Genomic DNA, 23,286 nt, shown 5'->3' with positions numbered 1-23,286 from the left:
TGTAAATCGGGTTTCAACATACACCAGGTTTCACCTATGAGGGTGGGGGGGACTCCTAATACAAACGTGTACACTAACAAATATTCAATATCACATATATCATACTAGAAACGGCACAAATTATATCTACTACACACAACAAAAGTCATGGAATGGGTTGGGAAGGATGTTAAAGAGTAGTAAAGAACAAAGGGGGTGAGGGCATTTCTGTCCCCTCAGACAGGAATTTCTGTCCCCTCCAGAGGAGGCAAAAGGAATTTCAACATTTCATTTTTACCATTAAGAAAGACAACGAACAAAAAGCTTAGAGATCACGAATTTCACTCCCCACAGAACTGCTGAGGTAGCATTTTCGTTATATGGGGAAGACTGATGTGAAGTGGCATTAACAGGCATGACTCAGTAAGCACATTCTTAATATTTATTCTAGATCTTCTGACAATCTAGCAGCATAGTTTCTTCCAGAATTCAATAGGCATTTAAAGATGCTGTCAAAGGAGACAGTTTTACCCAGATCCAAGTTCATTCGCAACCTCAGAACCAGGTTCCCAAAGCTGTATTGGGCCAGCAACAACAATCACACTTTCTAGGTCAGAGCTTGCTTCTCTCTTGGACCTTTGAAGACAGCCTTGGTGGCACCTGGAAGAATAATCATAGGCCCTGCATACCACCAGCTCACACTGCAGGTGAACCTCTGCATTGCTCCCAGTGACCTGGAAAGAGTTGAATTTAAACCGGAGGATGTGTCTCTGCGGTGAGTAATAAGCAGCATAGGTGAGATCTTTGACACACCTAAAAAGGAACAAAAATAACACTGTGATGAATACACGCGGCAGAAGAGGCTGGGATGTGGCTCCAGGGCTGGGGGCCGGGAGGTGGGGCAGGAGGGCAGCGTGAGGGCACTCGCACCACCGCTGTCCATGGAAGGCGCAGGGATGGGCAGCGTGAGGGCACAGGGATGGGCACCGTGAGGGCACTCACACCATGGCCGTCCATGGCAGGCGCAGGGATGGGCACCGTGAGGGCACAGGGATGGGCAGCTTGAGGGCACAGGGATGGGCACCGTGAGGGCACAGGGATGGGCAGCTTGAGGGCACAGGGATGGGCAGCATGAGGGCACAGGGATGGGCAGCGTGAGGGCACTCGTACTGTGCCTGTCCATGGAAGGCGCAGGGATGGGCACCGTGAGGGCACAGGGATGGGCAGCGTGAGGGCACAGGGATGGGCACCGTGAGGGCACAGGGATGGGCAGCGTGAGGGCACTCGCACCACCGCTGTCCATGGGAGGCACAGGGATGGGCACCGTGAGGGCACAGGGATGGGCACCGTGAGGGCACTCACACCATGGCTGTCCATGGAAGGTGCAGGGATGGGCACCGTGAGGGCACTCGCACCGTGGCCGTCCATGGCAGGCGCAGGGATGGGCGGCCGCCCCCTCAGGGCAGGAGCGGACCCGGGACCCTGCAGCGATCGGGGGGGGAGCACTGCACAACCCCCAGCCCGGACAGGAGGAGACGCGGCCCCGCAGTGACCCAACCCGGGGTTTAGAGACACGCTGGATGGATGCCGTGGGCAGAAGGGGACCTAGAGCCGCACAGGCGATGCGGAACCCGGGCTGAGGTGACCCACAGCGCCCACTCGGGACCCCTCGCTGACCTCGCGGGTGCGCGGCCCCTTTAAGAGCGGCCGGGTCCCCTTTACTCTATGTTTACATAACACGGCCGGGCCGTACCACTGCTGCTTGAGCGGGGGGGGGGGCGCACCCGCGCCCAGCCCCGCCCCGCCCCGTCCGCCGGCCGTTAATAGGCGCGCGGTGGGCGGGGTCACTCTCAGCCCCGCGGGGGAGGAACGGCGCCGGTTCGCTCCTCCCACCCCCCCGGCGCGGCGGGTTGGTCCGTCCCCGCGTGGCCCCGCCCCCGCGCCCCCCGCGGTGTAGTGGCCGTTGCCGGCGGCCGGCGGCGCAGAGCGGAGCGGAGCCCGCTCGGGACGCGCTCCCCTGGCGGCGGCGCGGACGGGGGCGGCCGGTGCTGCCACAGCGGCGGCCCCATGTTTTCCCCCGGCCAGGAAGAGCTGTGCGCGCTGAACAAGGAACCCATCAAGTACGGGGAGCTGGTGGTGCTGGGGTGAGTGCCGGGCAGGGGTTCTGGCGGTGGTGCGGAAGGGAGAAGCGCGGCGGTCCGCTCGCAGCCTCCGGCTCAGCGCCGGCCGCGTCTCCGCGCTGAGAGAGCGCTCGGAGCTGAGGGGGGCGCGTGGCGCTTCCCGCCTTCTCCGCGGCCGCTGGAGGCGGGGGGGTGACCCCGGTGCCCGAGGGGAGCCGGGAGGGATGGATGGAGGGTTCCCGTTGCCTAAGGGGAGTAGGGAGGGATGGAGGAGTGAAGCGGGGGAGGTCCCGGTGCGTGACGGGGCGCGCGGTGCGGCCGTTGCGGGGACCCGGTGCCGGTTGCCGGTGCCGGAGGGGAGCGGGGAGGGAGGGACGGATGGATGGGGGGTGGTCCCGGTGCCGGAGGGGAGCGGGGAGGGACGGACGGATGGATGGGGGGTGGTCCCGGTGCCGGAGGGGAGCGGGGATGGACGGACGGATGGATGGGGGGTGGTCCCGGTGCCGGAGGGGAGCGGGGATGGGTGGATGGATGGGGGGTGGTCCCTGTGCCGGAGGGACGGACGGAGCGAGGTCCGGCCGCTCTCGGGCATCGAGGTCGCGGCGGGATTTGGAGAAGAAACTTCTTGCAGTGCCTGGGGGTGCGGGGTTGTGGCACACAGATCTCCCCGCTGCGGGCCCCGTCCCTCCGCCGGTGCCGCCGTCCCTCGGCCGCTGCGCTCCGGGAGACGGCGTCCTCGCTGCAGATGGCAGGGATGATGACTTTGGAATGGGGAGGGTGAAGCGCTTATACTCAGATTCGTCGTGGAAATGTTTATTTTCTCGGCTTGATACGGATCTTAAAGTAATCCGCTTGGCATTACGCTGTTGCCCTGCTGTTAAAGCTCGCAGCCGCTGTGCTGAGCGCCGCGGAAGCAGATGAGAGAGAAGCGTCTAAGCCGTGCTTGCTGGGAGCCCTCGCAACCTCAGAAGAGATGCTTAATTTTGGTAGTTCAGTGCGTGGCAACGTGTGGTTAATGGAGTAGTTTTTTCAGTGCTAAACACAACGGAAAGGTTCGGAGCCAGCCGCGAAGCAGCACGGTCACAGCCTCGCTGCGTTACTCAGCCTCCCCCAGAATCTGGTACATATCTGCTGCAAGGTCTTAGAAAAGCCTATTCTGGCTTCTTAGGGATTTTTTTTGTTCTGTTTTGGTGGTTTCCTAAAGAGCCGTGTTCACCTTTGCAGAATAAATGTTTGGAAAAGAGCAATCCAGGCTGGGTACTCGTATCCAGTAGTGCACCTTTTTTCCTTCAGGGATGCTGAATGTTTCCTGTCACGAGACTGGGTCAAGACGCAGTTACCGTGGAATAAAACACAGCTGCTATCATGAACGTGGTGTGGCTGGTTCTTGAAATCCTTGAATTTAAGTCCCTTGCTTCGTGAGGAATACCCTTATCACACTAAATTTAATAAAGAAACGCTCTTACTGTTTCAATTGTGGCAGTGGAGGGCAAGCTCAGCTGTGCAACACTGTCTCTGACAATAAAGTCATAGTATAATGCAGAATCTTTAATTAAATTAGAGTGCATAAATTGATGTTGTGCTGCAGAGGCTCTTTGTGCACAGCTGGAAGCATTTTCCTTTCTGTTGCTTTACTATTTTTAGCAGCAGTTGAAAGTACAGAAGTATGAAATGTTTTGGCTCTGATCTTAACCTGGCAAAGTCTGGTGCGCTCTGCTTTTAATATGGGGGCGCATTGATCTCGGCTTATCGGTTCTGCTGGGCTCTTGATCTTCACTGTGTGTGTTGAAACACACAAATAAAATCGCAATAAAATGTATATGGCTGGGTTTAGGTCCTGTTTGAGTTTCAGCTGCTCTCTGAAACTACTGAGGCTGCATCTTGTAGGTGTAAGATGCACTGAAAATGCAAACAGATGCTCTTGTCCTTGCAGTGCAGCCAGGGACAAGAAGTCTGTGCGAGGGAGCCGAGTGTCCCCGTGGCTGCACTCAGACAATGTGGCACTGGCTGTCACTGCTCACACAATGGGATGTAGGGCTAGATGGAAACGATCCAGGAAATCTCATGACTTCTGCAACTGCGTTTTTAAATTTCAGACCGAAGACTGTTGTTTTAAGAGCCCTTTGCTGCTTCAGGAGTTCATTACTGCCTGTCCTATCAGAGGTGTCTTAAATGTTTGTAGTGCCATAAATAATGTAAACATCCCTCTCTTTGGTGACTCACTATTTGTGACTAGGAACTCTTGGAACAGCTTAAGCTGTTCAGTATGCTGAAAAAACCACTTAATACCTGTTTTGTATTAAAATCTTGTAATCTGGAGTTTCATTTAAATAAGACAGTGTAAATCTGCTCTCCTCCCTGCAGTGACACTGAGACCTGGGGACCAGCACAAGCTTACTGTTGCAGCTCCTGTTACAGCTGCCTTATTAAAATTGATAGAGCAGCCTCGCAGCTAGGTTTAAAAAAAAAAAAAAAAAGAAAAAGCTGTTTTGAGACACTGTATGGGTTGTTTTGTTTTTTTTTAAAGAAGCCTTGATTGTGATGTTGATGAATAACTTGTGTCTTGAACTGTGAGACTTTTAAATTAGGTGGTGAAAAGGATGATGAACAAAGGAATTGGCATACCTGGCAAACTGCTGAGCTCCTGTTTTTAAGATGACAAAACTTTCCCTTTATCTTTAGCTCTCACTCTGCCTTAGCAATATTAAAGTGGGGTTGCTCTACGTTGACCTTTAAATCGAGGGGAAGGCGTGTTTTTTTGGCAGGAGGTGGCTCTCCCAGCAGGGCACGTTCCTCATTGTCTCAATACTTGGGATTGCTCAGTCTGCACCTCAGGGTGAGCCCCAGCAAAGCCCGAGGCGTTTCGTGTCACAAACACATTTCTGATAACCTTCTCCCAGCTCTGTGCTACGTCTGTGCTGGCAGTGATGTGGCAGCGTATGTTTGGTTAAGGTTTTGCCGAGGTTTACATAATCAATGTTGTAGTGGATAGAAACAGTTTATGTAAATCGAGCCAGACAGGTCAAGACGGCTGGTAAAGAAGAGATCATCTGCTTTATTGTGAATCTGCTTGTGTACATCTGCTCGTAGCATCATCTGCTCACAAAAGGCTCTGGATTTCTTGGTGAAGCAGAAACATTCATATTCTAATTCTTTTTGAAGAAAAAAAGAAAGCAGCTTTGTTTGAAGTCCTGTCAAAGTAATGACTCATTATATATTTCTTGGAACGTGGGGCTGGAGGGAGTTAAGGAGATGCTGAATGCAGTACCAAGTACCTGAGTAGTGTCAGGGTGTTTGTTACTGCCTTTGTCAGTAGCTTTTGTTTGACTTATCTAGTGCCTTAGTGTTTTGGCCCCTTGCTCCTGGTGCCCCTTTGTCCCCTAACTTGAAATTGTGCCCTTTATTCCAGCAGTGTCACTTCTGCGAAATGCATGGAGGAGCTGGTCCCTGGCTGCAGGGGGTGACTGTCACTGCAGGCAGGTGTCAGTGGCCTGGTGCCCTTAAATCCTTTGGGACTGCACGATGGGGATGGGCAGCTGTGACCTCTTAGGAAAGTCACTTGATTAAAATGATGTAAATTGAAGGAGGAACAGCAAGGAGACATGAGCTGTAGTCAGTGGCAGAGTTCTGTAGCAGTGAAAGATTTGTACCTGACGCTGAATGCTTTATTTGGATGGGGTTTCTGGTACCTGTGTACATGTAAATGGAATATTTCTTATTAACCAAAGGCTTTCTTGGTATTTGCTACTCCTTAGCAAGGTGGTGCAGCCTGGTGCATCCTCAGCTGAGGAAGACTTTGTTGTACAGATTTAGCGGATTTTCCAATATCTAATGAATTTTAAAAATTTAACCAAACAAAGCTCGAAGGACTGTCCCTCAGTGTTGTTACAGTAGTAATTTTGAACATTTTATATGTAAATTTTCCATTGACTATCATTAAAATAAAGGAATTGTTTAATTTGGAGGCTTCAGTGCTGAAATAAGCCACTGTGAGTTATGTGAGCATTGTTTAATGTGGATTCATGGACATCCTTGAATAAACAGGCTGTAGTTCTGCTTAAATTAAACTTTTTGAAAAAGTACAATGAAAGGATAGGTCTTGGAGCAGCCTGGTCTGGTGGAAGATGGCCCTACCCACAGTAGGGGGTTGAAACCAAATAGTTTTTAAGGTCTCTTCCAATCCAATCCCAATCTGGGATTCTACAAAAATTCTCACTTGTGTTTACAGTCATACATTCTGTGATAATTTTTGGGAAGCTCTTCTCTTTGATGGACCACTTTATACTTGAAGCAACTTTAGATCTGAAACAGTCTTTTTGTATTAATCCAAAGAGACATGCATTTTTAAATTCCTATTTTTCATAATGTCTCTTTCTGACTGATCAGAATTCCCACTACCGCCACCTTCTTGCAGGGTAAATAAGGTTTCTGAAGTATCTTCTGCTTATAAACAAATTTCTGTTTTTTTTTAAACTTTTACCTGTCTGGCTTTTCAAGTCACTCATGTCTATCTCTTGCTGTGCAGTTTGGGAAGAAGCCAGTGCAGGTTTGCAGTGGTGTTGACAAGTGCAGAAGCAGTGTGGGATCTCTGCTTGTCCTTGGGTGGTGTTTGCTGCTGTGCATGGACTGAAGGAGGAGGGAGAGTCATCCTGGCTGTGGAATTAAACTGGGGACTTAGTTTGCACATAGATGGATTTGCTGATACCAGACTGAGGCTTGGTTTAATGACTTGGTGGTTTCCTGCTCTGTCTGCTATAGATATATTGGTGAAACTGCTTAGGTGACTCGAGTTCTGCTGTTAAGCCTTATTTAAAAATGTACTTTAGGTTTCATTTAAAGGAGTGACTGCAGCATATAATGGGAACTACCAGTTAAATGTGTTCAAGGTCATGATTCTCTGAGAGTCATTGGCTCCAGCAGTTATAGCTGGAAGGCTGCTGTTCTGGAGAAACAGATTTTTTTTTTTTTAAATTTTTCTTTTTCATATTTTTTTCTTTTTCATATTGACAGTGGCTTCTTGGTGACCTTTATGTCTTGTTCTAGGTTTACGGTGGATCTTATATGTGCATATTGCAAATGCGTCATCAGGGTCAGTTCAGAACTTGCAAGGAGATTAATCAAACAGCAGAAGAATTGTGTGTGAATAGAACATTAACTGCAGCGTAGGGAAACAGTGGAAAGGATTATATCTGAGGAAAGGTCTGTGGATTTTTTTGGAAAGCTTGTACATGGCTGAATAGAGCAAACATTTTGCTTCATTTAAGAAAGAAAACATACTTGAGTTGTTTTTTTTGCAGCTATCCTATTCCTTGGAGTACATTTGACTTTCTCAGAGTGCAGGTTTGTATCCAGCTGTAGGCTTTATTCACAACATCTCAGTACTGATGTAAAATCAGAGAGCAGAAACGTCAGACTCTAAAATCTATGTTTATTGAAGCAAATCACAGCATCAAATGTCTGCATGTTTAATGTTTGTTATAAAAAGGAAACTGAGTGCATTCTGGAAGTTAAAACTAATCCCCTTGGTGTGTACAGGCAGGAGGTCACACATGTGGTAGTGAAAGACTTCGGTTTTATTTTCTTAAAATATGGAAAACAGTTTACTCTGAATAAACAAGTCTGGGAAATATAGGACTTTGCCTTTGATGCAGTTCTTGTGTAGAACCAAGTATCTGTTCCTCTTCAGCCCTGGCAGAATCAGGGATGAATAGTTTTCCATTTTCAGCTGAAATTTGTAAATGGGTAAATGTTGTAACAGTCCACTTGGTTCTACTTTAAAATATGCATATAAACCAATAAATTATTTCTAGGCTGTTAAGAATTGGTTTTTTTGCTGAAAGCAGTATCTTACTTAAGCTATTTCGTGTTCTTTCTTAACTGTTCTTTTATTGTGATTACAAGGTTGCTTGAGAACAGGTTTTTCCTAAGAAGTCAGGAATTTATTATCCAGTTCAAATGGAAATGATGGCTGGTTTATACTTACAGAACTAATGTTACTCTGACTTGCTCAGTAGTGATAGAAGGTATAAACTTGATACTTTAAGACAACGAACTCCTTATTCTGTACCCTAATGAGGTGTGTGTGTAGTACCGAGCCTGTGCCTTGCTCTAGGTTGAGTTTGTTAGCTCAGGGTGCCAGCAGAGAAGTGTTACAACTGTTTGCAAAGTCCTACAGAAGTGTCTTGTTTCCTGTTGGTATTATCTGCACAGCCTTTGGTTCCCAGTTTGTCCTGAGCACTTGTGACTGGTGTAGCTCTGAAACCTACCCAAGATGACTCCTCTGGTGTGTTATTTGCAGTCTTTGTTATGTGCTTCTTGTGGTGTCATCTCAGTCTGGTTATTCTGCACTGTCATACTTGTGGCTTACTTGTCCTGTGGTCAGCCTGGCAAGTGAAGTAGAGGAAGATCTGGTCTAAGCTCCCACCTTGAAGCAGGATCTCGAGCTGGTTTCCAGTGCACTTTGTGCTTTCAAATCCTTTTTTGCCTCTGCTGTTTGATACCCTAAATCTCATTTGTGTTGGGATGCTTTTTCTTTTATCAACAGAAATCCTTATGTTTATTCTTGCTCTGTCCCAAGGTCACCAATGGAAGCTTGCACGTGACTTGTCACGAGTTTAAAGCTTGAGGGACAGGAATGAGGATGCTGGCATAGGGAGTGTGCCTGCTTCCAGAGACTTCTGAGCCAAAGCTGCTCATTCTGTTGGTTTTATAAAGACATCACTAAATGCCCTTGCATTTTCATTTCACCTGCATAGTAGACCAATATGTTGAGGGGCTTCTGCCTTTCCTTGTTTCCCTCTTGATAAGCTGCATTTCAGAATTTTATGCCTCCCTTATTTTTGCATCATATTTGTTTTTAGGCATCTCCTGCTGTAGCTTGATGTGGGTTGGTCCTGGGTCTTGAGTTCATAGTGATGTCCCTGTACTTTAGGAGACCAGTTTGTGCCTTGTCTGACAAACTGTAAGTAACATCTGGGATTAGACTGCTTTAATCCTATTACTTGTTAGCCTGGAATAGTCTTGGTAGTCATGTTAAACAAAAAGTACAGTTGAGAGCAGTGGGGGTTCCAGAGCAGAGATTAGTGAGCTCTGAGGGCTGAGCAGGAGCAGTGCTGTCCCACCAGCTGTGCCCCCTCTGTGCTGACTCCTCTGCTTGACTTTGTAATGTCACCTCCTGTGCAAATACTTTCCCTGGGTCTCTGCATTGTCCATGACTGAATAATGATTTAAAACCAAACAAAGAGCAGGGGAGGACAGTGGGCAGCAAACTGTTTGTAGAGTTTTCTTAAAGTCTGAGTAGCCATCGTGGTGCTGGGAATTCAGCACTAAGAGTAACCTGTCTTGGGGTTTGCCTAGGAATAAACATCTCTCCTGCCTTTCCTGCAAACAGCACTCATTGGCTTGAGTTAAAAGATCTTTGGGATTCAGGAAGACAGCCCTTGCAGGAAATCCCTATACAGTGAAACTTCAGTAGATTTAAATATTTGGTATTTGAAGGCTTGTCACTGAGGGGCCGTGTGGCAGGAGGATGCATTTTAGTGTGATGGGGCTATGAGTGATGTGTGAACAAGGTGACGCTGGACTTGCATTGTCTTCATCTAGACAATGCTTCTATAATTACACATTCTGATTAGTATAACCTCTGTTCCCAAAAATAGCAACTATCAGCTGTTTTGCAATGAAGTTTCTCTCAGTTCTTTGTATTCCAGCCTTGGAAGTCCTCATGTGAGGTCACTGGGAAGCATGGATGCAGCTGGGTAGGGCAGCAGTTATTGGCTCATGGAGAAGAGAGAGTAATTCAGCTAAAAGCTTTCCTCTGTTTCACAACAGAAATGTCATCTGGAGAGAGCATATTAGAAACAGCAGTTGTGAAAATGGATACAGACAACGTCTACAAAGCTGAAGAGTTTGTTGTGTTAAAAGCAAAGTGGTTTGGAGATGAGCTCTATTTGATGAGGAATGATGTGAAGGTGCTGATAGCTGAAGGACCTCTCTAAGCATCCTGCTTTTAATAGCAGTTTGTTTCTGCTGGAGAGGGAAAGCAAACAGGCTCTGTTTTGTGCTTCTGGAAGTTACTTACTTCAGATAATTTAACAGTATAATTTTTAATATTTCATGCTGACCTCACTGTAGATACAACTCGTGTTTCAAGGAGGATGGAGTAGATGTGGGCTGTGCCTAATCTGGGTAGCAAAAGGCTTCCTGTTCTAGGGAATTGGTACAAAGGCCACACGTGCCCTCACTGAGTGTTTGTCAATAAAGACCTGATGTTCTTTTGTCGTATTTATTGCTTGTATTAACTATGATATAGTTACATTGCTGTGTAGCAACTAATTGTATTTACCAAAGGCGCCAGCAGGCAGCTGCACAGTGAGTCAAGTACTGTGTAAAATGTCTGTCGTGCTGCCTCCCCAGAGGAGTGGGGACAGGCAAGGAAAGTTGTGAGACAACTGGCATATAGTAGGTTAAAAAGAGAAGGCCAAGAAGGATTGTGGTCATCTCCTTGAGTACTGTAATGTTAACTGACCCCCGTTTTTGCAAAATAATTTTATTTTCTCTTTACATTCAAGAAATTTGAGGACAAAAAGTTATCAGTCTTTCTTTCTGAGAAATGCTTTTTAACTTTTTGAAGCACTTGCTGAACTGTAACTATGCATTTAGTGGGCTTTCAGATTGCTCTTCACCCAGAAATGTGTGCTGTCTTTAATTTAGAATCCAGTTTACAAGCTGTCATGAAAGAATTTTATTCTCCAAACTGGCTGGCTTTAGCAATGCCTCAACAAACCAGGTAAGCTTCAGACTTCTAAGGTGTATCCTCTTTTAAGGCATGGAAATGTCATGGGTGAGGACAGAGTGGGACTGACTGTGAAGACGATTAGTCACTGTATGAAAGTAAACAAATTGAAGTGAATAAAAGCTCAAATCCCTGCTTGCCTGTTACAAATAAACTGGAGCCCAAATGTGCAAACCCTGGAGCACATGCCCCTAGAAAGAGTGAAAGAACTGTTTAGTCTGGACACAGAAGTTAATGGGCTGAAACTTTGATATAAGCACAGCTGTATTTCTTCATGTGCAACAGCATGAATTCATTTTGATTGTTGGTGTCTGATTTAGTGCTGGTAGAGGCACAGCCTTTGAAACAGGAGTAGAGTTTGTGTGTGTCCTCCTTTCACAGAAGACGCCGTGCTGGTGAAAGATGGCGAGGGCTGTGTGGTTCCTGCTTCCCAGCACATCCTGTGCCAGGGTTCAGCACCTCACAGACTGACTGTGTTTTTTATGGAACACTGACTAATAAACCAAAATGTTGCTGTCCTTTCAAGTTGCCTTCCTCCTCGTGCATGTTTGACCTCTGAGAGCAAGTGGCTGTGCAGCTCAATACTTGGATTCAAAATCATTCTGGTGTTGAAGACAAATCTTTCAGACTTGATAGGATTCATTACCTTGTGCTTGCCCTAACCTTCCTGCTACCATACATGCAATACTTACTTTGAATTGCATTCTGAATCTTAAAATGTGCTGGAGTAGTTTCTCAGTGCATCAGGGAGTGAGTTTTGATTCATGAGTTTGGTGTGTGCTGGGCAGTGGGCAGGAGTCCCATTGCAGAACCACGTGTGTGATGGGAGAGGTGGCAGTGCCCTGCTGCAGGTCTGCAGTACAGAGGAATTCTAAGTGTTCCCTCATCTGACTCTGCCAGAAGATTTAATTAAATGGGCTGCCAGCACTTCAGTGGTTTTGCCAAAAAACTACTGGCAAATTAGGCAAATTGAATGATTTGGTGTTGGGGCAGATCTGTGAGAAGGCAGGTGCTGGTTCATGTGAGCAGCTGAGTGATTTCTTCCATCAGAGCAAAAACTGGAGAAGGAAGTTTGGGACAAGCCTTGCATGGTTTTTTGACTCCACTTTTATTTTAGGCTGGGCTTCACTGGAAGCATGAAAAGAATGGAAGGTGAGAGATGCCTCAGAACAGCCCTGGTGCTGCAGCTGCCCTTGGGATGGTGCTGGCAATCTGGGAAGTTGCAGGATCTGCCTCCATGGGCCATGGAAGCTGCAGTGCTTTGTTCTTACTGACAGTACTGGGATTTGTTGCCTGGCTGAGATGCCTTGCTCAAGGTGCCAGGGTAGAGACTGCAAGCTGCTTGTTTGCTTTTAGGGATGTGCACTGCAATTTTTTCCTCGTAATCTCGTAAATATTTTCATAATACCCAAATGGTTTTTTCTGCCCTTTTTGGTAATGAGTCCCTGTGCCCATTTAAAATACTTTGATGGAGCTTTCCCAAAATCTCTGGGTATGTTCCTTCTTTTGCTTATGAAAGATAAGCTGGGTTTTTTCCAGTATTTTCAGTCTGCTTGCTGTCAGAGCAAAAGAGCTTTATTTTTTGACTTGAGTTTGGTGCCTTTTTCCATGTTTGAGCACAAATGCTGGAGTTCCATTGCTCACTTAGCTGTGCCTTATCTCTGGTTGTGCAATCCCACTTCCAGCTGCAGAACTGGAGTGCCATATATCCAGTTTTATTGCAAGTTTAGGGTTTCCAGCATGCAGAGACTGGTGTTACCCAGCAAATAGCTGTCCATGTAAGGATGCAGGAAGACTACAGAAAGTACAGTTCCCTCTGTAAGCAAAGACAGGGTTTAAGTGATTAGCAGGGTCTAAGTCAAGCTCTGTGTACCCTCCTAGTTTATTACGTGGAATGGGACTTCAAATTCAGCTCAGGAATTGGCCTCTGATCACGTATTGCTGGTTTGCACCTTCAGCTCTTTGGAGGAGACTGGTTTGTGTTATGGCTTTACCTACTGGAAATCTCTTGTTGTAGGGAGAACAATGATAAAATTATGCTTTGTTAAAGGGTAAGCAGATTGAAGCAAAAGTGATTTATTTGCTCTTTCACCTCTGGGCATTCTGTCTCCAGTGCATGGGGGTAAGGAAGGAACTGGATTTGGGCTTGGCTGGGGTCCAGTTGCAGACTCTGTTCAGACCCAAGCCAGAAGGAATATGGGCTTATTTGTAAGTTTTGGGCAGAGATGAGAGTTGAGAAAAACCAGCTGTCTCAGTTTTGTGAGCTGATGAAATTAGTTATGAATATGTCAGGTGGTAAAAGTGGGATGCTTTGTGCTGTGCAGAGACTGAGAAATGCATTAAAGATCAGTTTGTCATGCCTAAGTCAAGAGACCAAAACATTTAGCTGAGTTAAACTAAGAGAGATAAGAATGTATGATGCTCTTTAATATCCAGAAAATAAGTGTATTCATTTGTAAAAACAACTCATTTATTGTACCCATGAGTACAAAGGAATGTTTTCCTACCTCCTCCACCATTCTTACTTGTACATGAACTAAGTGGAGCTTGTGTAAGTGATTGTGAGCAGCATTTTGTTTACTTAGTCATTATTATATCTAAAGGCTGGTCAGGGTAGGAATAACACACATTTCATTTTCTTCCTGCTTCTCTTCCTAGATTTTACTTTGTATTTGGAGAAGGACTGAGTTTATTTGATGTACAGACCTATGCAGTGTGGCAGCTGTTGTCAAAATTTTAAAAAAACTGGTATAGCAAGCAGAGTTTGACAGGACATTTTAGTTTCCTGTTATTTATTGGTTTTTTTTGGAAGAACAAAAGTCCAGATAATGACTGTTCAGATGGGCAATTTGTCTTGGCATAAACAAATCTTTAAAATTGGGAAAAGTTCTGAATAGGTGTTTGTTACACTGATGGTCATAACTGCTTCTAGTGATGCCTCTGGTTTTAGCTTTTCTATGTTTCAGATTCTGTGCTGCTTAAATGTATGGGTCTGGGCTTCATCTCAGGGGATGGGGATGGTGAGCTCTCTTCACAGAGTAGGGAGACAATTCCTTCTCCAGCTGGGCACCAAGGACAAATGATCCAAATCTCAGCCCCAGGAGCACAAACAATGTGGGCTGAAGAGAGAAAAACAAGCAGGATGGGACTGCCTGGTCTAAAACTGGAATTGGACAATGAACTTCAATATGCAAATGGAGCAGAACTTATAAAAATGTGAAACTGTGACCTTTTGTGACCATTTTGGGTTCACCTGAAGTGCAGCCCTGGCTGGGCTCTTGTTCTGCCCAAAGTGGTTTCATTGAGGCCTCCTAATAAATCCCTACTTTATTCTTTAACTTAGTCTAGTCTCTGTTCTAGGCCAGCCTTCACAAGGTATCAGTAGACTCTGGAGCTGCTGCTGTTGCTGGGGTGGGATAAGCTGTTTAAGGATCTGGTTTGGGGACAGAACAAGGTGTCAGTTTTGGGATGGTGATGCCACATCTGCAGAGAAGCAGTCACTCTCCAGGCAGTTTCCTTGCAGGACACTGAATCCTCAGCTCTGCTGGCACCACGGGCTCCCTCTCCCAGTCGTTTTCCATCTGCCTCTGGTGAATATGCCGTGATTTACTGAGAGATGTAGTGACAGGTGAGGTTGTAGTCTGTAACTGGAAATGAAGGATGTCACTGAACTGATTTTATTCCACAGCCTCCTGATGCTATTTGAGCTCTGGTGAGGAGAAGCTGTAAAGATGAATGAGATTCCTACCCCCCTCCTTGTTAGGCATCAGGGAATCCATGTGACTGATTCTCACCTCAGAGGAAAAGCTTCAGTTGGAGCTGTCACCTCAGTAGACAAAGAAGGAATCCAACTGCAAGACATGTACCCAGAGGAAATCATGCTTTGCTGGTTCCCTGGCTTATGAAACTCCTTGTTTTTTCATTGTTCTCCTTGTCACTACTAGTGCTTCACCTCTGCTGCCTGCAGTAGTAATAACAGTGTTGGGATGTCGAGTTTGAGTGAGTGGGAATGGACACAAATGTTCTGCTGTAACTGAGGGCTGGGTGTAGGAGAGGTTTGGGTGGAGAAGACAATCACTTGAGTGTTGTCTTTTCTTGGAAAACCAGCTTTTTGGAATAATTTTGAACACAACCTGAAACTGCTTTGAGAATTGTCAACAATGTCTCATGTTGTTTAGCAGCCTCCTATTTTGCCTTATGGATGAGCTCAGTTCAGAGCTAAGAATAGTATTCTGTGTTACTCAAACATGTAAATTTTCTGGATGTGGAAAGTCTTCTTTTCCTAGTGGTTGTAAAATAGCCTAGTGGAGGATTTTTGTGCTTGGCTGAAACTCTAAAAGGAAAAATTTGGGATTTGTCCAGACCTGAATGTCTCTCCAGTAGATTTCAGGCTTGTTCCTTTCTAATGGGCAGTTCTAGGAGATTTTACAGATCTTCTGAGTTTTACAAAGATACTGAAACAAACTGATGGGGTGTGAGTATTTCTGGATATCATTTTTATTTTCTGCTTCCCCTCAAGGTGGTGCAGTGTGAGAGATTTCTGCAAATGCTCTTTTTTGATAGGACTGTAGGAGAAAAGGAAAAGAGTTGTGAGAGACCCTTAGAGACATTCTTATGTGTATAATGCCAAAGAATTGACAGAGTAGCAAGGGCATGTGTGCTTTATGTTCTGAAATGCACATGCAGCACCTTTAGCTGGGCAAGGGAGGACAGCAAAGAATTTGGTATCTGCACAACCCACATAAAAACAAGATAGTACAGACATAATCTGAGTCTTTCACATCCTCATGTGCTGCAGTGGCTGCAAAGCTTTTCAGCATTGTACCACTCCCCTCTTCAGCTGGAAACAGTGCAGCATGGCCAAGGTGCCCTTATGGAGAGTGATGTCAGGTATAAAAACTTGAGGGCAACAGGGAATCTCTGGAGCCAGGCAGCTGTAATCAATTACTTGATTTCTGTGTCTCTGAACTAGCTCCTGCAGTCATGCTTTGCTGGGCAATGCACTTCCAATTTCAGTCTTGGGCTCATGAGCTTTATTTCCACAGCTGAATTTCCATTTGGCTTGCAAAAGCTACTTCTGAGTCCTGTACTGCTGTTTGATATTATGACCTGTATTTGGGGAAACATTGCTTTAAACAAATCCTCTGTTTTCTTGGTCTGGTTTGCCCCATAGGGTGTCCTTGCCTTTAAAATCAAAGGAGTCTAGAGAAATAGAGAGAAACATATGGGGTGGCTTGTTTTCTTGAAAGTTGGTGAACAAAAATAGTAATAGTATGCTGTCTGTCTTTGTGGGTGTTGGCAGAGAAAAAGAGCTGGATTTCCAAAGGAAATAATTTGAGGGAGAACTATCTGTGGTTTTAAACTTATTTTCTCTTCTACAAACCATTGTGCCACTTGTGCACATTACTTAATATCTGTTGGAATGAAAGTTCAGCTTGCAGAGTGTAACCAGAAGTAGTCAGGCTGGAATAGTCCTGCAAAGGAGCTGAGAGAGAGTTTTGCTCTAGGAAACATCTCTGCTGTAGAGCCTTCAGTGTGGCTGCAGAGTTGCAGAGCTTGGACTGTGTATGAACTCAATCTTGTGTGGTTGTCTTGCATAAAAATCTCTTGGTGCTTCAGTGAGGAGGAGTTTCCTTCCCATCTGCAGAGCACAGCAGTGCAAGATCTCCTGTCCAGGCACTGCTACACAAAGCTCTGTAGTGAGTTTCTTCAGAGATCAGAATCTCTGAGCATTTGGACATGAAAAACCACTAGGAATTAATTACTTCTGTTGCTTTGATTCATTCTTAGTAAGTGGTGCTTTCTGAGGCCTGTGAAAGGTCAGTGTTTATTTTATGTAGCATTTTGGGAAGCCCTCGTAAGGAAAGCAAAATCTCCAAATTCTTTTGGTGAAAGTGTGAAACGGAAAGATTTTACTGTCATGAAGGTACATAGATCAGAATTCATTCTGCTGATCAGCAGTAAACATCTAATGGCTTTGCAGAAATCTTTTCCTGGCTAGAGATGTCTGATTAACTTTGTTATAGATTATGATAAAAGCAAACACCCAAGGTTGCTGTGAATTAGTAAGCTGTCAGTGTGTTTTAAGCCAGAAGAAGATCTATTAAAGTCTAGCTCTCTGCACTGCTGCACTGCTAATTTCTGGTTTATTAAGACTTTTTAAAAAAAACCCCACAGTTACAGCAGTGCTGTGATGCCTCTGTACCAGTAGGTTTCAGGTAGTTCTTTCAGGCAGGGTATGAAGAATAATTTATTCTGTGTGAATTTTAGGGTACATAACACACCTCCTAAGCAAGAACAGGCAGAAAGGTAATTCTTTGCTTTTTCTCTTTCCTTACCCACTCTAATCATGCTAGGAGCAGGCAGTGCAGTAGATTATCTTCCCTTTGACAGCTTGTGCCATGGAGCAGTTGATATAATGCAGATTCAGTGATATTAAGAAAGCTGCTGTGTTCAGAGGCAGCAATGCTTGCAAGTGCTACAAAGAAAGAAACCCAATTCTTTATTTTCTATTTCTGAGGCAAATATTTGGGATTCTATTCAGAATTTTAGGTTGAATTGGGAGCTGTGCATTTGTAAGGGTGTCTTTTCCCCTGGAAAACTAAAAGGAATGTTAAAATTGATGGAATTAAGAGTTGGATGTTGCAGTTCAGGATGCAATAATTGAGTGCCTCACTTTCTATTCAGTGCACTTCTGGTGACATCACCTATATTCAGAAAATGGATGCAAATTTTCTCTGTTCCTCTGTGCTAAATGGTACTGAAACCAGCCTAGGAAGATTCTTGCCATGCTTGAGTGTTTGAAAAAGCTGTAGCAGACATCCTGGAACTTCTTGCACTGTCTGTGAAATCATAAAAATGACATTGCCACTGCTTACATTTGGAGGTGAACTGAAGTTAGAAGAAAGCTATCACCTTTTCTTATGAAAATGTGAACTATTAAATAGTCCTTGATAGGGTTTTAGGGAAAGCACTTGATTTCTTAGGAAGGAACTGTTGGGACTGTGCTTTTATTTTCAATGGCTCAGATAGTCCTTTGAGTGCAATGTAGTTTCTCCATAATGTTTAATGTAGTGCAGTTTCAGCTGTAACATGGTGTTATTACTGTTCATTCCTCAGGCTAAAACTTGAGCAGTTTGGTTTTGCACCTTGGAGCATGTGGGAAGTACAAATAGGTTGGGAGAATGTTCAGAATGTCAGGGCAGGTGGGTTTTGAGGTCTCTCATCCTCTTGCATGCTATGATGTCTAATTTGTCTCAATTCTGAAACTTGCAGCTTTTTCTTGATGTCATGTTTAAAGGCAGATTGTAAATAGTTTCCAAACAAAGCTGTGTGGTTCTTAAGCCTCTGGTGGTTTGGATCAACAGGATTCTCCTTCCTTTCTTTCCTCCTGTGCCCCAAAACCCAGCTGTGTGTAGTACTTTGCTTTGAAAGGGATTGATTTTGTGTTTTTCTGACTTGTTTTGAATGCAGTGAAAGTCAGGTCTTGCTTTTTGCTGTATCTGTGTTTATTTAACCGAACTCCATATCCAACAATTCTGGTGGCATTTGGTAGATGATGGATCCTTCTCAGATGAGCAGCATTTCCTCTGTGCTGTGAGAGGTTTAGGGTTGGAAAGAGGATTCTCTAAACATGCTGCTTTGCCCACCTCTTGTGCTCCTTTAGCTGGAATAAAAAGCATGCTTTGAAATGAACCTGATTAGTTTATATCCTGTTTTTTTGCTGGTTTTATGCAGTGGTGAAGGGTTTTAGCTGGCAGCTTTGGAGATGGGCTTAAAGCACTCAATAAAATTGCCTCCTTGTTAAATGAATGCTGGGGGGAGCAGTAAAATGTTGAAAATAAGGATTGTTAAGGAAATCATTATGTGAAAGAAGAGGTTTCTTTACCCCTTACCCCCTTTGCTTTTTGAAAGGGAAACATCTTGCATTCTAATGCTCTGCTGGCATATTACTTCTATTGGAATTGTATAATAATGCCTTGAATATGGAGGTTTTTTTTTCCTGTTAAAGTTGCTACCTTTCTTTTTCCATGATCATATCATGGTTATCTGTGTTTCATGTTGTGAGACTCAAGTCATCACTGCCTAGAGAGTTTTTATCTATTCAGTTGTTTGGAACTGTCAAGTTATTTGACTGCTTTAATTGAAGCGTATCCTGATGCTCTAGCAGCCTGCATCAGCATGTTCCTTGGGTTCTTCCAGAGTGTCAGCTTTTAATCAAACTCTTGTGCTACTTACAGAGCTGTCTTTGATTTCACAAAAACAGAAATAACAAATTATTTTCCAGAAAAATAATCTGGGACAAGTAACAAGCCACTTGCTAAGAAAAATCAAGGAGTGTAGGAAGAAGTTTGTGCAGAAAGTTTCTCCCAGCCCAGGAGAAACACCAGCTCTTGTGTATTCCTGAGTGGATCTCCCTGGTTTTCTGTGCCAGGTAGCTGCAGTAATAAAGAACTGACTGGTTGAGGACTGGTTGCCTCTGTATTATTTTACTTCATAATTTCTTCCTTTACACCTCAGTGAGGAGAAGAGTATCAAAATAGCCAGAAATTTTGGGAATCTTGGAGGCAGCTGGATGTGTGGTGTAAATAAAGCTGTTTAAAAGCAGTTCTTACACAATCCATTTGGTATTTGCAAGCCAAGAGCATCCTTTAACTTTCTGGATAGAGTGAAGTTAATACAGATCAGGTGGGTTTTTCTTGAAGTGCCTGTATTACGTAAACTAAACATGCATGAGCATTAGTCAGCTGTATTTTCTATAAATATTCTCCTGAACCAAACTTGATTGTTTTATTACTCATATGTTACAACTGTTGTAATAGCAGCGTAGTCCTGCTGGTGCTGGAAGGGAATGTGTGGAGTGGAATAATTAAAATAATGAGTTAACCTGATCTGTAGGGTACCAGATTCTTTCATCTCTTGGTGGGTGGAGGTGGGGGAAACAGGAGGAGGCCACAGCAACCAGGAATAGCTTTTCCCCTTCCCTAAACCAAAAGAATGACCAGTTCTGCTCCAGAACACCAGGGAATAATTAAGGTCACCCTGGAGAACCTGAGCTACTGCACATATGACTTCTTGTGGTGTTCCAGTAGATAAAGTTCTACTTAATTTGTATACCCTGTGAAGGAGTAAAGTAGGTGCAGCTTATCTGATCTGCAGTAGGTGCCTCCGAAAGCTTTTTTTTTTTTTTTTTTTTTTTTTTTTTTTTGTGGTGTACCTAACCTTTTACTGTGTGCTCAGCTAATCCATGGGGCTGGCTGGGTGGATGTGAACATAAAAGTTCTGTGAGTGTAATGTGAGGCTTTGGGGCCAGCTCACTGCTGGGTTCCTGATGGTGGGAGCAACTTTTGAAAGGTAGCTAAAAAAAGTAATTAAAAGTAATTCCTAATCCTGAGCCAGTGATGCAAATCAGCCTTTTCTCTGAAAAATCTGGGGTCATGGCACAGATTGGGCAAAGCTGCATTTCACTGAATCACTGCAGCCTCTGTGAAGGCTGGAGGACAGTACAGTGAGCAGTAGACAAAGCAAGGAGTACTAAAATTTGGTGTTGGGGAGGAGAAGGCTTGTGAGCACACAGGGCTGATCACTGTCCTGAGTGTTCCAAAAGTGCTGGAGAAGGGAATGCTTCCTGAAGTGTTTTATGATAGTAAAATGACTTTACAAATGCAAGTTGTAAGAACAAACACTTGTCTCAGAAGAAGAAAAAACCTCCCTCAAACTGATTATAGCCAAAATTAATAACTCCAGCGTAGCTTTCTTATGGATAATCAGGTTCACAGATGCCAAAACATTGCTTTTAATTGGGTGAAGAGATGAGATTATTTGGGACTTTGGAACTTGTTGGTTTGGATTTTCTTGCTCTGCAGGAAGACTGGCTTTGTTAAGCTGTACGACTGGTAGTGATTAGGAAGCATTTATGCCTATGGAGATGTCTTAGCCAGCAGAGTCTGAGGTGGGACTGTCTTTCACTCAGGACTCCCTCCCAGGTTACATAAACCAAAGGTCTTGGATCAGTGGCTTTTTGTTAATCAAAGGATGGAAGCCCTTTGGTTATGCTAGGAGTTGCTTATTGCTGTAGCCTTTCTACTTAATGCTACTTTAGTTTTGTGTTTGTAACGACTTAAAGCATTTTCCTTCAGAAAGAAAGCAGAATCTGATGGGAATGAATTTTCTAGCAGGTGAGCCTGCTGTGGGAAGGAAGAGAGAACAGGTTGTTTAAGCTCTTTGGTGGCTTTGGCAGGAAGTGCAGGAGACTTGCTTGACCTGGATCTCCCTTGCTGTGTGCATGGGAAAGTTTTAACTCTAAAGATGTTGAAACACAGTGGGGAGGCCTGGATCTTCCAGAGGTGTCATGGATGGATTGGATCAAGCCTTTGGGTTGGGGATGGAGTAGGTGACTCTGCCAGCTCTGTTTTCTGTCACTCTGTGGTCAGAAAGCAGCTGTACATTTTTCCAAAGGTGCAGTGGGGAAAGGGAACCTTCTGGTCAGTCAAGTCTTGTTCAGTGCCTGGGGTTGAGGGCAGCAAGGATAAAACAATATAAATAAAACAGTATCCTCCTTCCAGCCTCCAAGAAACCTCAGCATTAAAGGTGATCCTTGCAATCTGTTGCAGAGATTTGTGAAGCCCTGAGTGTTCGAGGAGCAGCCGTGTGTTCACTGCCAGGATTCCCCGACAGGAATGGGATTAGCAAAGCTCTGGTGGTGGAGCTGCTTCTGGAACAGACATTGGTGCATGCAGTCAACTGGAGACAAGCTGAGACCTAAATTCATATTGAGTTAATACCTGTGACACTGATAGAGCACCAGAGAACACAGTTCAGAGGAGGAAGTGAACCAGGAGTATCCCTGGAGTTGGTACAGAAGTACTCCTTAGCTTTGCTTTTGCTGTTTGGCAGCTCTTCCCCGTGAGATTAAGTTTGAGAATAACTTCACTGTTCTGTTTCACTGAAATTCTCAGATAACTGGCAGACAGCAACTGCTTGTTTTCTGAAGCTGTGATGCAGAAAAATGTGTTTGGAATAATTCTTGCCATTTTTTAAAAAAGAGGAAATTGTTAGCCATTCTTTTGCTGAAATATTACTAGACACAAAATGAGTTGTTGAGGCTGATACAAGGAAAGAGGGCGTAAAGACTGAAGTACTGGCAGTGATATTATATAAAGGGAGACACAAATACACTTATTTTGTTGTCAGCTTTGTGTATGTTGAAGCTTTCTGTTTGTATTTTGCTATAAACTTGTGACTTTTTTAATGTGTGTTCAAGGGAGGGAGTGCTGGATACTTCAGCAGCAGGAGAATTTTCCTGTTAGTCAGGACTTGAGTGTGGAGCTGTGAAAAGCTCTGGGACTGGGTGATGCAAAGGTGAATAATGTATCTTTAGCCTTCATATGTGGTGGATGTCATGATAGCTGTAGGACTGCAGTGCTTCCAAGGGAATCTCTCCTTCTCCCTGCTGTTTTCTATGTTGCTGATACAAGTGCTTCTGTGGCTTTGCAGTGGGCTGGAGAGTAAGGAATGTGGTTTTAAAACTGAACTTAAAACATAAATCTAGTTTTGTTTCCCCTTCATGTGAACCAAGGAGAGAAGCAGTGGGAACGAATTAATAAATGAAAGGGAGACTGCTGCTTTTGGCAGTGGTGTGGGACCACACTGGTTCAGGGAAGTGAAAATACAGTGTAAGCACAACCTGAATTTTGCTATGTGCAGAGTATGTCTACAGGATTCTACCAAATATGGGATCAGAATGTACTTACAAGGGAACATTTAGTCTGATTTTGCTTCTGCAGCTTTATTGTTTAGTGAGCAAAGATGTGCTGTTTGACTCACTAAAACTATGGAAACAACCAAACTGCAGCATCTCATCTGTTTATAGCCAAATCTGTCATTTGGGATGGTTTCCATCCAAAAATGATGAGGTGTGCTGTATATCTGTTAGTAACAGACAAGAAAAGCCAAGTTAAATTTCTCTTTTTTTGTCTGGGGGAAATGCTACCAGTGAAAATCAGGAGTTGTTCAGTTTTAGTCTTTAGGGAGGTAGTTTGCATAGGTATGCAGAAGTATGTAAGTTTAAGATGCTTGCATTTTGATAGCATTGCAAAAGAAATCAGCTACATGCAGCACCTTCAATGTCAACTAGTACATACTTTAATTCTAAGGGTGCCTTCCTTGAGTTGAAGTGAAATTTACTGAGGTGCAGGTCAAGATTTAGAGCTGCTGTACTAAGATTTACTCTTTACCACTGTCTAGGCTGGATTTGTTTTTTTTAAACAAAACCAAAATAAACATAAACCAAAAAAGCTTGTGTAACAAGCCTTCTGACAAATAGTTCAAAGCTTGTTGCTGATCTCTGAAGTAGACAAGTCCTTGTAGTAGTACAAGTAGTACAAGACTTGT

The 23,286-nt window shown here is 44.4% G+C and overlaps 1 protein-coding gene and 1 long non-coding RNA gene across 4 annotated transcripts in view; one reads left to right on the top strand and one right to left on the bottom strand.

Moving 5' to 3' along the window:
• Positions 1-407: 407 nt before the first annotated feature.
• On the bottom strand, positions 408-1,908 carry LOC146767435 (uncharacterized). The gene is made up of 2 exons (XR_014955850.1): positions 1,342-1,908; positions 408-792 (listed from the first exon to the last, which is right to left on the bottom strand). It is a non-coding gene; the product is annotated as an uncharacterized LOC146767435 (long non-coding RNA).
• Positions 1,909-1,960: 52 nt separating this feature from the next.
• Positions 1,961-23,286, top strand: part of PELI2 (pellino E3 ubiquitin protein ligase family member 2) — a 71,602-nt gene continuing 50,276 nt past the window's right edge. For 2 of the 3 annotated variants that reach the window (XM_021534638.4, XM_085580983.1), the window contains exon 1: positions 1,961-2,123. In XM_021534638.4, coding sequence (XP_021390313.1) covers positions 2,047-2,123 — 77 coding nt within the window. In that variant the 5' untranslated portion in view covers positions 1,961-2,046. The other variant, XM_085580984.1, reaches the window with a different exon arrangement.

The sequence above is a fragment of the Lonchura striata genome, chromosome 5 (assembly GCF_050655825.1).
Source record: "Lonchura striata isolate lonStrDom1 chromosome 5, ASM5065582v1, whole genome shotgun sequence".
Taxonomy (NCBI): Eukaryota; Metazoa; Chordata; class Aves; order Passeriformes; family Estrildidae; genus Lonchura; species Lonchura striata.
Note: the sequence above shows the minus strand (reverse complement) of the source record. Positions and strands in the feature narration are given on the sequence as shown.